At 38.3% G+C, this 13,883-nt stretch overlaps 1 protein-coding gene across 2 annotated transcripts in view; it reads left to right on the forward strand.

Annotated features, from left to right (window-relative positions):
* Nucleotides 1-13,883, forward strand: part of CHST9 (carbohydrate sulfotransferase 9) — a 119,269-nt gene that overhangs the window by 94,169 nt on the left and 11,217 nt on the right. For both annotated transcript variants that reach the window (XM_048840514.2, XM_048840513.2), the window contains exon 3: nt 8,874-8,911. In XM_048840514.2, the coding sequence (XP_048696471.1) occupies nt 8,874-8,911 (38 nt within the window). The remainder of the gene's footprint in view (nt 1-8,873; nt 8,912-13,883) is intronic.

A 13,883-nucleotide genomic window follows, 5' to 3' on the forward strand; every position in this document is an offset into this window, starting at 1 on the left:
TCTTCACTTGCAAACAGGACTCCCTCCTGGTGGTTTATCTTTCTTTAAATTCCCTCTCTGGAAGATTTCACAATTCATTCATTAGCATCCAGCTCAGACTGTAAATGGGCATCCATTGTAAACCATACAATACTCAGTTTACATGTAGCCAGGCAGATAGATAAATATCTTCTGCCGGAAAGGAACTTTTTTGATCACCTTCTGGTGACAAGCCACAATTCGCAGTACATGCATTTTTGAATGATTATGGCAACCACATGAGACAGGCTTTCAGTAGAGCTCTTATATGACTCCCTTTTGTGAGGTAGTATATAGATATCAAACCCAGGGAACCCCTGTAAGCCTTAGGCACCCCTGTGCCCTCTGCCAGTTGGCACCAAGAGCCCCTCAGTCACACAGGGGTGCTTGTAGCTAAAGTACTACCCAGCATGAGTTAGGGTGGCCCCAAATAAAGGAACACACCAGTATTAAGTCAGTAGAGAACCCTTATGTAGTCATGGTAAATTGAAAGAGCTTTTGGCCTCCTGTTTCATTGGCAATTCAACACATTTTATTTTGACGTGTATTAGCTATAGACTAGGCTTCCCATGGAGACTCTGCTTTGGGACTATACTTTGTAATTGCTGCCAAGAAGCTGGATTTCCCCCATCTGTAGCTGGACTTGCTGTGCACACATCAGGTATGCTTCTGCTTCAGAGATTCAAACGAGAAAACCCTTGTGGCCTGGTGTGTACTCTGCAGTTGTTCTAACAGATGACTCAAAAGGAAGCCTCCCTGGGCTTTCCTTAGTTGCAAGTTACAGTGCCATGTTGTGACACTTTCTTGGGGAGCCCAGAACTGAGAGTCACTTGTTCCCCCCTTGCCTCAGTGATCATAGGTTTCTTTGTCTTAGAAATGGTCTAATCTAATTGAGATTATTTGGGGTTTGCATGTTTTAGAGCTGGATTTCAGTTCTTTTTCCTAGAAGTGTAAGAACAGTGGTTTACCTACCCCAGAAGATGTCAGATTGCAGACCATGGGCTGCATATGGCTCCCCCAGTGTTTCTAATGTCACTGCAGCTGCTCCACTTTGGTTGGTGAAGCCATGTGTGTTCAATGTGGGCAGAAGTTGGGCAGGAATCAAAACCAAAGCAGAAATGGTGGTGTGGTGACAAGTCTACACAGCCCACAGCAGTCAGCCTCCCCCACACTAAAAATAGCTGGGTAGCCATTGCAACTCAGGCTCTGAGGCCTAGGAAGGGGGGTGGTTTTCAGAGCCCAAGCTGCAACTTCAGAGCACTGTCCACGCAACTATTTTTAGAGTACTAGCCCGAGCCCCGCCAGCCCATGTCTGATAAACCAGGCTAGGAAGCTCATTGCTATGGGTTGTGTAGATGGACCCTAAGTGGCCTAAGGTAGCAGCACAATGCGTTGATGAGATAACTGTGCATGTTCATGGATTTATTTCTGTGTGGGATGAGTAAGTACTGTGCTTTCAGTTTATCTATTTAGTTAGAGATGAAGAGATCAGTATTGAAATTAAACTCAGATCATAGTCTGGAGGACATTTTTACATAATATGTAATTTCCATGTAATCAACAGTTGTTGCCATACGGATGTTGTGTAATCAGAAATGGGAGACGAGATAGTCTGTGTCATCTCAAATGGGAGGAGAGGTAGCCCTTGTTAGTTTGAATGTGAAGTTTCATGTCTGTAAGACAGTCATTGCATTATGATGAGGTCCACACTGTGAAAATGTTTGTGAAAATGCATCCATATGTTAAGCCATGATCCTTGCGTACTTAACTGCAGATTACTAGGAACCCAGGAAAAGTACCATGACTTGCCCCATTAGACCTTTCAAAGGGCAGAGAAATTTGGAAAAGTCATGGGGTATCCAGAAAAAGCAAAAGTAGATTTTCTATGGTGATTTGGACATAAACAGAATTAAGCAAACTACTCTTGTGATCTGTTGGATGCAGACCTACAACGTAATAAACATGGGAAATGCACACAGAATTCTGCTGGAAAATGTCACATTAATATTGCAGTGATGTTAAAACTGTTGTATGTAGTATTCTGATGTCTGAATGTGTAGTTATTAAAGGAACTATGATGATGAAACAAAGAAATACAGATGTAGCTTTCCAATAAAAAATGAACACCCTATACTACAAATGGAAATAGTAGAAATACTTGTTCATAGAAAATTTTACATCTCTTGTAAACATTTGATACTGCTGCAGGCATGGTAAAGGCCAAATTCTGCACTGCCTTATATCCTGTGTATTTTCCTTGGTTTTAATGGAATTGCAGAGTATGAGTCCATTCAAAATTTCACCCAGATCCAGATTCCATTTTTTTTTAGAATGGAATCTTCAGTTTTCCTCTTCTAATGCTCAAAAGAATTCATGAACAAGGCACTAAAAAAATCCTATTAATACTAGAGCGTCTTTGTGAAACCCAGAAGAACAACTTATTTTGCTCCTTTTTGTTTTATTTGTAATTACTTCATTAGATGAAAACTAAATGTGCACGTGGATCAGCCGAAGACATTTGGCTACTTGAGCTTTCGTAAATGTTTAGGTTCCCCGGGTCCTTTGAACCTCCCAGGGAACAGTTCTGCATCCTTATTAGAGGCTGACAATTAAAGGTCTGTTTTCATATCAAAAATAATCACCAAAAATTAGCCAGACAGACCTTGGAATGCTGTGAGAATTCAAACACTTTGAGATGGCCAACTTTCCTTCATTTGGTTCAATCAATATCAACTTGGGGTTCTTTTTATGTTTAACATTGCCAGGGTAACTTGTGAGTTGGCCTCGTGACAGCTGAGAAGGATTATGCAATACCGTAAAGATGTAATTTAATGCATTGTGGGCCCTGGCAATCATAGTCAGTTGCATAATTAGACAGAGGTTCAGAAATATGTTAAAGGACATTTTTAAAGCAATGTTGTAAATAAGCAGTTTGTAATGTTTAAAACTGATGGAACAAAAAGGAGAAAAATGTCATTGCAACTGAAAGATGTTTGATAAGAGCTATTGATACATCGACAGCAATATGATGAATTTTTAGGGGAGCATTCAGCTTTATCCTAGAATATTTTAGATTGCTTTTTTTGTGCCAGGTCATGAGAGAAAGCAATATACTGAACCCTCAGTAATGAACTCTCTTCCTCATTTGCCCACCCCCTTTCATGAAAGGACAAACCCAGAGCTGCAACCCCTGAACACTATGTCACAATGCCACTCCCTCAAGTTTAGCCCCGTGGCTCTCCCATCATGATGGAGGCCTGGTGGGATCAAACCTGTGCTGGCAGGGGGTGAACAGCAGGTGGCTGACCCCTGAATTATGGGGTCCCCTGTTCAACAGCCCTTCTCAGGGTTGGGGAGTGGCACTGCACCTGGGCATTCCAGGCTGGACGTTGGGGCTGAGCATGGCACAGACTCGGTAGGTGAGGCTCTAGGACCAGAGGCTGCAGCGGGGATCTCTCCATAGAGATTCATGGAGCATACCATATCAGAAATTTCACGGGATGGGGGGAGCCTGATTAAATAAAGTAGTGGTCTTTTGCTCTTTGGAATGAAACATTTCACTGTTCCTGAATGCAAAGGGAGGAAAAAGGCTGTCAGAAGTCATAATGTACCTGGCTGTTTGAACACAAGAAACAGCAGCAAGCTATTTTGAGTACTCGTCACCAGAAGAAATATTTCCTTTCTGAAACTTCTGTAGCCAGTGATCTTAATCATATGTGCGCCACAGGTAGTTAAAAATCTGAAGGAATTATGCCAGATTAATCTGCAAACCTCCACAAATATCGCTTTCTCTTGTATGGAGGAGGGGTGATGTAGTGTAAATACTTACGTGCTGTTCTCTGCATATGTTGTGTATGTAAAGATGTTTGAAGAATAAATGTTACAGTACATCATGAGAGCAACAACTACTGCATGGCCTTGTATCCAATATCTGTCACATTGTAATACATTTCAGTCTTTATATCCTTCATTCAAGTAAATGTCAATTTTTATTTTATTGATAAATAAACTACCTTGGAAACACTTACATGTGACTGAAAACACTGAGAACTCTGAAAAGCATGGGCTCTGCATATGTTGTTTTAGGTTAAGTAACCTGAGGCTCATATAGGAAGGCTGCTTGTCACAGACTCTTCTAAAACAGCTGGAAATATTGTCTTACCTTTTTTGTGGCAGAAGAAAAATGGCTTTAAAATTATTTAAAAGACAATCCAGTGAATATAAGGACAGAATAGATGCAGTTCTCCAATTCAGTGATACTAAGGATTTTTAGGGGTTGTCTACACAAACAAGTAGTTTGTGGCAAGATGGGGTGAGAATCTACCACACACTAGTCTGCCACAGACTAACTACCCATGTGCGTTCTGATGACCTGCATTAACAGTTTGATAGAGCATTTTGAGCTAGTCCCAATTCAAAGAGGACTGGATCAAAGTGCTCTAATGAGCTGCTAATGCACGTCAGCTGGGTGCACAGAAACAGTTAATATGTGACAGGCTAATGGGGGGTGGATTTGCACCCTCACTTGCCTAGAACTAAATGTCTGTGCAATTAAGTGTCAGCAGGCTGGCAAGAATCCTGGTCTTGGTTCATACTGGTAAATGTAAGTTGTGATTCAATAAAGTCTCGATCATACATATTTGATCAGTGATGAGGCCTTCTGATTAGTCTGTATTACCAAAAGATGGTTGGATGACACTGCCAGAGCAGTTCAGGAGCAGATAAGTGGATGTCTGGTACAACATCAATTTGTGGGAGAATCAGCACGGAGATGGGTCACCTAACCTGAAATGTAGGAGGTTCCCCTCTTAACTGTAATGAATACATGTATCCAACTTCCAAGTGGAATTAGGATGGGATTAATCTGATGTGTCAATCATCCTGCTGCTTCTTGTGGAAGTTTGTATCTCATCTCAATGGTATTGGAGAAACCAAGGCTTATAGAACTTGGTGACTTTAATATACATATATGACGGATAAGACTTCTGAATCAACTTAGGATTTCATGGACACCATGACAACCACAGGACTATCACAGGTGGTGGTTGGCTCTACTGTATTCTTGAATTAGCTGCAGGACTGGAATTAAAGGTTGGGTATTGGAAATTTTGATCATCCATTGCCTCCGGTGCTTTGAGTTTGGAGCTCATGTCTCATATCTTCCATTTTTTAAATTGCTGAGCTGGGCAAAATGGTTACCAAAGTCAGCCATGAGAACAGCTGCCATGACATAGCATCAAAACACCAGCGTCTTCAAATGGGCCGTAGAATTAAAACATTCATTCCTACTGTTAGTGTCCACAAAAAGACTACACTGTGTGGAGTTAAGGGTGGATGGATGGATGTCTGTATGTGTTTTAGGAGCATGGAAATCAAGGGCCAAATTCTGGTCTCGATAAAGAGAACTCCGATTGTGCTCTTTGGGACTGGGATTCAGTCATAAAATTAGTGTTGTAAGCATAAAAAGTTAGAAATCTCTCTTTTTTTCCAACTCAGAAAGTTCTTATTGTTTATAATGCTTGTTAAAGTGAAAGGAGGTTAGCATTGATTGGAACCAAATATAATACATGGAAGCACTTTGCAAGATGCTTGATATGGCTGTGCCAGTGTGCTTTAATCCTAATTCACAACATCTCTGCTAATACTGATCTTTGCCTCTTCTGAGATGGCTGCTGATGCCAAATCTATTTGGTAGTTTTCTAATGAGGTCCAATATCAACTAGTGAATAAACAGAGAATGCAATATTCAGTTTGCTTGTGACCTTGAGTTTGACCCCTTTTCTCCCAAAGTGGACAGTCAATGTTTGCCCTGTTTAGCCCACATCATCTTTGCTGGCAGTTCATAAGGATGCTTAAGTGACTGCCATTGTAGTGATAAAAAGAAAAGGAGTACTTGTGACATTTTAGAGACTAACCAATTTATTTGAGCATAAGCTTTCGTGAGCTACAGCTCACTTCATCGGATGCTCATGAAAGCTTATGCTCAAATAAATTTGTTAGTCTCTAAGGTGCCACAAGTACTCCTTTTCTTTTTGTGAATACAGACTAACACGGCTGCTACTCTGAAACCTCTGAAACCTATCATTGTAGTGATAGCATTGTGTTTAAACCACTAAAGAAAGGATGGTACCCAGTTTCTGCTTTTAATTTTCCTTAACTGTGTCTATTAAATTGTCACAGATGTATTTTCAAACTTTCACTTCATCTTTAGGCTTGTTTGAGGTAGATACCATAGGTTTTGATTGACAATGCAATTTGCATCTTGAAGCATCACTTTAAGTACAATGAAATGAAAGGTTACTTGCACAAAACTCACTTTTCCCTCTGGGCTGACTTTAGAAACTCATTGATGTCACTTCCTTCCTCAGTCAGCAAGTGAATTTTTGTTAATTCTCAAGACCAGCTGTCCATGCTGTCAACAGAAAGCTATTAAAATTCCTTTAAAGTGAATCAAAATAGCCTAAAAACAAATATACTAGAAAACAGGAAAGCATCAGTATTCAAAGTCCACAAACCTCAGAGCAAAATAGTGTTGATCCAACCAGAGATTTCAAACGTATTTTCCTAGCAACTTGTATATCATTAAGGAATGTTAAAACACATACTCCTTAATCCTCTATTACCAAAAACCTTACTAGGTTAAAAAAATTAGCCCCAAGATTTAATTCCATTTCTCACAAAGATGATCTCAATAAACCTGGGAATGACTTACCGTAAGTCTCCCCTAAATGATGTTTCCTTTTTTCCTCTCGGAGCTAAAAAATACCATTTACATCTACCAAACAAAAATACTATACCAACATGCAGGAAATAATTATCATAAGATTCATTCTATGGTACAGCCTAAAGTAGTATGTTGTTTTCAGTTTTTCTCCTTAGGATGAGGCTCAATAGAGAAGATCATTTTTCTTATTAATAATACCTTGTGTTACATTTAAAAATTCATAATACTGTTACCCAGTCTTAAAAAAATCTATATTTTGTACACTCTATATGTCAGTACAAAGAAATTCTTATGAAAAGGGACACTATTTACATAACTATTCCTGGAGGAGGGAGTGCTTAATGTCACTCAGCAGAAATCCCCTGGGCCAATTAAAGAGTGATACTGACAAGCTGCAAAGGGAGTTCCATCATTATTGGTCTAGAAAACCATGGCTAATATATGTAGAGCTAGATGTAGATGAGGGTGAAATTCTTGGTCATCCACAAAGGATGTGGAGTACCTCCTAGCAGAGAGAGTGTAATTAATCGAGCCACACTTTTGACTGTTACTGTATGGTAGCACTTTGCAAGATAAATTTACTGTCTCTTACCTGAAGGTTGAGACTAGGTTTGATTCTACAAAGATATGTGATTTTTGATAGAAGCATAGAAACTCCCACAATGAAATAAAGAAACCTCTATCCAGGCTGGTATCTTGTCTCCAAAAATACACTATAGGGAAGGTTCAGAGGAAGGTCAAAATAAGTAAATAAAACCATAATTCAACTAACCAATTTGTGTCAAGTTATTATGAGATGGAATTTCTTCATGGCTGTGGCTGGGGAGTAACTTTTGCTGTGTGTGTCTCTGTCTCACACACACACACACACACACACACACACACTCTGAATGTTAATTTTGCTAGTGTAACTGTAGATGTCAGTCTTATTCATGTATGTGGCTAAACTTTATCTAAATATTACTGATCTCTGCGCCATAGTATCCTGCAGCAGTGAATCCCACCAGTTAATTAAGATGATTCATAAAGTATATTTGCTGTTTAACCATTTAAATTTGTCTTCATTTTAAATGTCTAATTTTTTTGTAATGTCTTAATGTAATTAATAGTGTAGAATGACTGGCTTTCTGTCTATACCATTCATTTTATGACCTCTTCACTACATCTTTTCTTCTTCTCCTTTCCAAATGAGATGATAATTGTCTTTTTAACTTGTATGGAAGCACCTTGTTGTCCCATTCACCCACACAATGGATGTCTTCCTTTACAATAAAACATCTACCTTTGAAATCAGATCACCAAAATTCAGTGTGGTTGCTAAGATGAGAATGTATCATTGACTTAACTGGGGCTTTCCAGATTTTTAAGGGGAAAAAAATACTCTTCCAAGCAAGGCTTATCTGAGTTTGCTGAACTGGAACCAAGCTTTTTTCTTTTTGCCAAATTGCCTGGAAGTCTTTCTTACAAAGATGGGTACAAAAGTGGCCATCTCCCATTCCTCTTATGCTTTTAAGGTTAAATTGAATGTTGTTATTAACAGGTTAGCTACCTAATTTTTTTTACTTCCCACCAAATTCTGATAACTATGATCCTGGTATATTACTGCAATCTAGGTTCCATAGTTTCATCACCACATTTAAATAATTTTTTGATACTCGGAGTGACTAACAAAGCCAGTCACCTTGATTGACTCCAGATGTTAGTTTAGAATAGGTGTTTTCCCCATCTTCCTGTGTGGTGAAGATCAATTAAACTGAATTACTTAGCTGCTCTGCAATTTCCTTCTTTCTTTATTTGCCTCATTATGTCTTGGTGGTCTAATGTTTCTGATCTCTTTATGCTTTGTTTCATATTATTAGTTTTGATGGTTTTGGTTGGCTTTCCATCAAATTCCCCCTTAGTGCTCTCAATCTCTAGTTTAAATGTTACAGACATTTGCTCCATTCTATTAGTGTTATCACTTTGGCTGGATTTCTTTTTTAAAGATCCTTTTTTAGCCTTGTGTACACCGTTCGTTATCATATTGTGTGTTCTGTTTTCCTTGACAGCCTCATTTTTATTGTTACATATGAGATCATTTTATTCACTAAAATATATTACAGCTAATTATTTCTGTTTCTTTTTCTTTCAGTGTCTGGAGAAAAATTACAACAGCAGATAATTAATCAGGTATTTTGCCATTTTTACACACTTTTTTGTTACTCTACATTTTTTTATGTATTCTTGGAGAATTTTAGCAACTTTGAAAGTGAGAAACTCATAGGAGAGGCTAAAGTTAGGCATAAGGCAGGCTGATGGTATGAGGTCCCCCTATCCCGCCCTGCAGATCTGCCTATGCACTTGAGTTTAGTATTGAAACACTTCCTTCTGTCTGAGGCCATGGCCTGTATCTTAAGCAATTATGTGTGCCAGTTTGTCATCATGCTCTGTGACATGGATAAAGCCAGCAGGCAATTTGTCTACTAGGACCAGGTTTGAGAATGCCCAACTGTTGACTTTGTATAAATGATAATTGCACCTATTTGACAGCACAACTTTCTAAAAGTTGGTATGAAACATTTATGCTGTTGAATTACTGCACCATGTGCAAATGATAAACAGTGCATTGCAATGTGAAGTTTTGGGTTGTTTTTTTTTAATTACAACTGTAAATTTTGACAACTGCTTTGCTAAACTGTGACATTGCTTGTGACATTGTCATACTCGGAGTCCAGTGGCTGAGCTATAAAGTAAACTAGGTTTTGATTCTACTTTTTATTACTGCATCAATTAGGGAAAAATACTGTTTGCAAAGATAACATTTTAATATTATATTTACTATTTCTGTGTCAGAAGGAATGGGTACATAAATGAAGGTCATTAATAGCAATTCAGAGTATGGCAACTTGCATGTGTTTGAAAATTATACTGAAGTGGAATTGTTTCAGCCAATGAAAGGCCAGGAAAGCTGTAGTTGCTTGTTTAGAGCTGGTTGGGAATTTTTCAACAAATCATTTTCCTTCAAAAAAAGCTGATTCATCTAAACTGAAACTGTTCGCAAAACAGGTTTAGGTTTGATGAATTTCCCAGCTCCTTTCCTCCCCTCCCCCCTCTCCCCCCAATATGTGAAGAAAATAGTTTTGAAATTATCCAAAAAAAGTTTGCACATTTTTTAAATGAAAAATTATTTTTTCTGGTTCAAATTGTCTCTTTGGGTTTTTTTTAAATTTAAACCAATTAGACTAGTTTTTAAAAGGTTGAAATCAAAACAGCATTTTTCGAAATTATTCAAACAAAATGTTTTGGTTGACCTGAGATGAAAAAAAAATCAGTTGTTTTGGTGCAAAATTTTTTTAAGATTTTGAAATTTTGTGCCAATTCAAGACAGGGGGAAAATTTCAAACTTTTGAAAATATTTACAGGATGGAGAAACCATTTCTTGCCCAGCTATATACATATTCTAAGCAGTACATTTTTTCTGGATGATGAAAGGATTTATTTTGCTTAATTATATTGTTTTTCCTAAATAACCGCAAAGTATGTAAATCCCTGTACTCTGACTTATTGACTGAAAGGTATAGCCAGAAGTTTGACTACACTCACGGTTCATTCTTAAAAATGTTCAAAAGATCAAATAACTGAACTTAAGCAGACATATTGTCTAAATAAAAAACAGTACAGTACAAAAAGGAGACATACATATCCACCCTTCTTCAGGAAAGCAATTCTTATCCCATAGCATGTTCACTTCACACAGATGGTGTGCTTTGAAAATATGCATTTAAATAGTTACAGAACTCTCAATATGTCACTAAAATTGAACCCACCAGTTCATAACAGTTCCTTAATTTGTTGTTTTGTTCTGTACTTTTCTTATCTCTCTTTTGGATGCTACATTCGAAACCTGTAGTAGGACATAGAATGAATATATCTTGCCTTTGATAAGTTCTCTATTAGCTAATGCCAAAGCTGACTTCAGCTTTGCAAGTGTGAACAGAAATGTGGGAAGAGCATAATATATTCAGTTAGCATAACTTGGCCAACACTTATGTATACAATGTATATTACATTAGTAATGTGTGCATAATACACATTAATGTGGTGTAAACTATGTCTAACATATATGTAGTGGCTAATAAACTGAATACAGAAAAACATTTGCATAATCATTGCACTTTTTAAAAAATGTTATAAAGTAATCATTCAAATCTGTGTACTCTGGCTGCAGTCCTAAAATTAACCATGGATACCTCAATTCTACCTACACTCCATGCCCAGACACCCAGTGTAACCCCAGATATTAATTTTAAAAGGGATTCTGCTAAGTATGACTCAGCTTTTTATGGGGTCCATTAAGAGGATATTACTGAATAGAAAATGAATCAGCAGCTGTGGTGGCCACATTTGATGGAGGTATAGGGAAGAAAAAACCTGACAGCAACAGTCAGTTGGAGCAAAGGAGTGTGTAGCAGCCAATCAGCATGCCAGGGTATGGAATGCCCTTTTTGGTATGACATTAATTTGAGTATGCTCCCTGTTAACTCATTAATAGCTGTTTCCTGTGGATGATAAACTTAGACTGTGTCCTCAGAATTTATGTAGCTATCAAGAACCTTCCAATTTTCTAGATAACCATAAAAGTATTCATCAGAAACTTCCAGAACTCTACGTTGAGCAAGAATGACGCAGTTTTATTTTAAAACATAATTTGTTACATTGACAGAGGGCTGCATTAGATAGCTGACTAGAGACCTAACTCTTGATATATTTTCAGTGGTGTATGGTTTTAAAAAATTAACCTAAAGTAAACCTCAATCAAGAAAGGGGTAAACTCTGTTTGACTAGGCTACTGTATGTTCCATATTACAAAGTAGGTTCAGTGTAGGATGTTTCCTTTTACTTATAAGTGTAATGTAGTGATATAACTCATATTTGCTATAATGATCAAGGATGCTTTAGGTGCCTTAGCTGTTGCACCTATGCCTGCTCCTTGTTTGCCATTGCATGCATGATACAATGTAATAACATAGTACTGTCTCCCCTAACTGGAATTGTTTAACTGCCCTATCTGTCTCCAATTGACTTTGGAACATTTAATTTTACAGTAGAAATGCATTGCCTTCATATGTATAGTTCATATTGAAATAATGTTGTGGTTTTGAGCTAAAGCTGTATTTCCATTTTAAATACAATCATAGAACCACAGAGTTAGAAGGGTCATCTAGGCTATCCTCCTGGCCAAGGTGTAGGATTTGGTGTGTCTAAACCATGCAAGACAGATGGCGATCCAGACTCTTTTTGAAAACCTCCATGTGAAGGAGTTTCTACCTCTTCCCTAGGCGGTTTGTTCCATTATCCTACTGTTCGTACAGTTAGGAAGTTTTTTTTTCCTGAGATTTAATCTAAATCTGCTATGCTGTAGTTTGAACCCATTGCCTCTTGTCTTGCCTTCTGTGGAAAGAGAGAGCAACTTTTCTGCATCTTTTTTATGGCAGCCTTTCAAGTATATGAAGACCGCTATCATGTCCACCCTTAGTCTCCTCTTTTCCAAACTGAACACACCTAGTTCCTTCAGCCTTTGCTCATATGGCTTGCATTCAATTTCCTTGATCATCTTTGTTGCTCACCATTGGATCCTTTCCAGTTTCTCTACATCCTTTCTACACATTGGTGATTATAACTGGACACTACTCCAGCTGAGGCCTAACCAGTGCTGAGAAGAGCGGTATTGTCACCTCCCATGACTTGCATGCTGTGCCTCTGTTAGTGCAACCCAAAATTGCATTTGCCTTTTTTTTTTTTTTTTTTTTTTTTGCAACAGCATCGCAATGCTGACTCATGTTGAGGTTGTGAGCCACAAGTCCCAGATCCTTCTCAGCATTGCTGCTGCCAAGCCAGCTAACTACCCCATTCTGTATTTGTGCAATTGGTTTTTCTTCCCTAAATGTTGCACCTTCCATTTGTCTTTGTTTAATTTCATTTTGTAGTCTATAGCCCAGTTCTCTAATTTATCAAGATCCCTTTGAATTTTAGCTCTATCCTCCAAAGTGTTCGAAGTAGCTGTGTGTTATCTGCCCATTTGATCAATATACTCCCTATTCCTACATCCAGGTCATTAATAAAACAGTTAAATAACAATGAACCCAGAACAGATCCCTGTGGAACCCCACTTGAGACCTCCTTCCAGTCTGACATCATTCCGTTAATAGAAAAGGAGTACTTGTGGCACCTTAGAGACTAACCAATTTATTTGAGCATGAGCTTTCGTGAGCTACAGCTCACTTCATCAGATGTTTACCGTGGAAACTGCAGCAGACTTTATATACACACAGAGAATATGAAACAATACCTCCTCCCACCCCACTCTCCTGTTTCATATTCTCTGTGTGTATATAAAGTCTGCTGCCTTTTCCACGGTAAACATCTGATGAAGTGAGCTGTAGCTCACGAAAGCTCATGCTCAAATAAATTGGTTAGTCTCTAAGGTGCCACAAGTACTCCTTTTCTTTTTGCGAATACAGACTAACACGGCTGTTCCTCTGAAACCTGTCATTCCGTTAATAGTTACTCTTTGTTTGTGGTTTTCTAACCAAGTATGTGTCCACTTAATGGTAGTTCCGCCACTAATGGAACTGCTGGTGCCCTGGTCTATATTAATTCCCTTGGAAGATTTCCAAGAATAAACTGGAGAAGATTCATTTTTAATTTACAATCTTATTTTTAAACCTCTTTGAAAAAGTGTAGAAAGCATGAATGTGGTTTGATTCAAAGAAGTGTCACTTTGATTTAAAAAAGGTTAAAATGGGATGGATTCTGATGGCATGACACTTGCAGAAAGATTCTGTTTGTTTTCAGTACAATGTAAAAGATTTCACATGCATGGCCAGATCGTCAGCTTACGTAAATTGGTGCAGTTCTCTTTAAATCAATGCAGCAGTAGTAATTTAAACTGGCTGAGGATCTGGCCCAGAACTTTTAGTGAGGAAGAACTGGTTCTGTGGAATGTTAATGTGTGACTAAATTAAATTAGAATCCAGGAGGACAAGTGCGTGAAATGGGGCGGTGGCCGGGGTTTCCATAACAGGGGAAGGATGATTGAAGAGCAGACAAGAATGGGGAATAGGGTCAAAAAGCTACAAAGCTGCTTCCTCCTTCAGTGAGC

This window comes from Caretta caretta, chromosome 2 (genome assembly GCF_965140235.1).
Source record: "Caretta caretta isolate rCarCar2 chromosome 2, rCarCar1.hap1, whole genome shotgun sequence".
In the NCBI taxonomy this organism is placed as follows: domain Eukaryota; kingdom Metazoa; phylum Chordata; order Testudines; family Cheloniidae; genus Caretta; species Caretta caretta.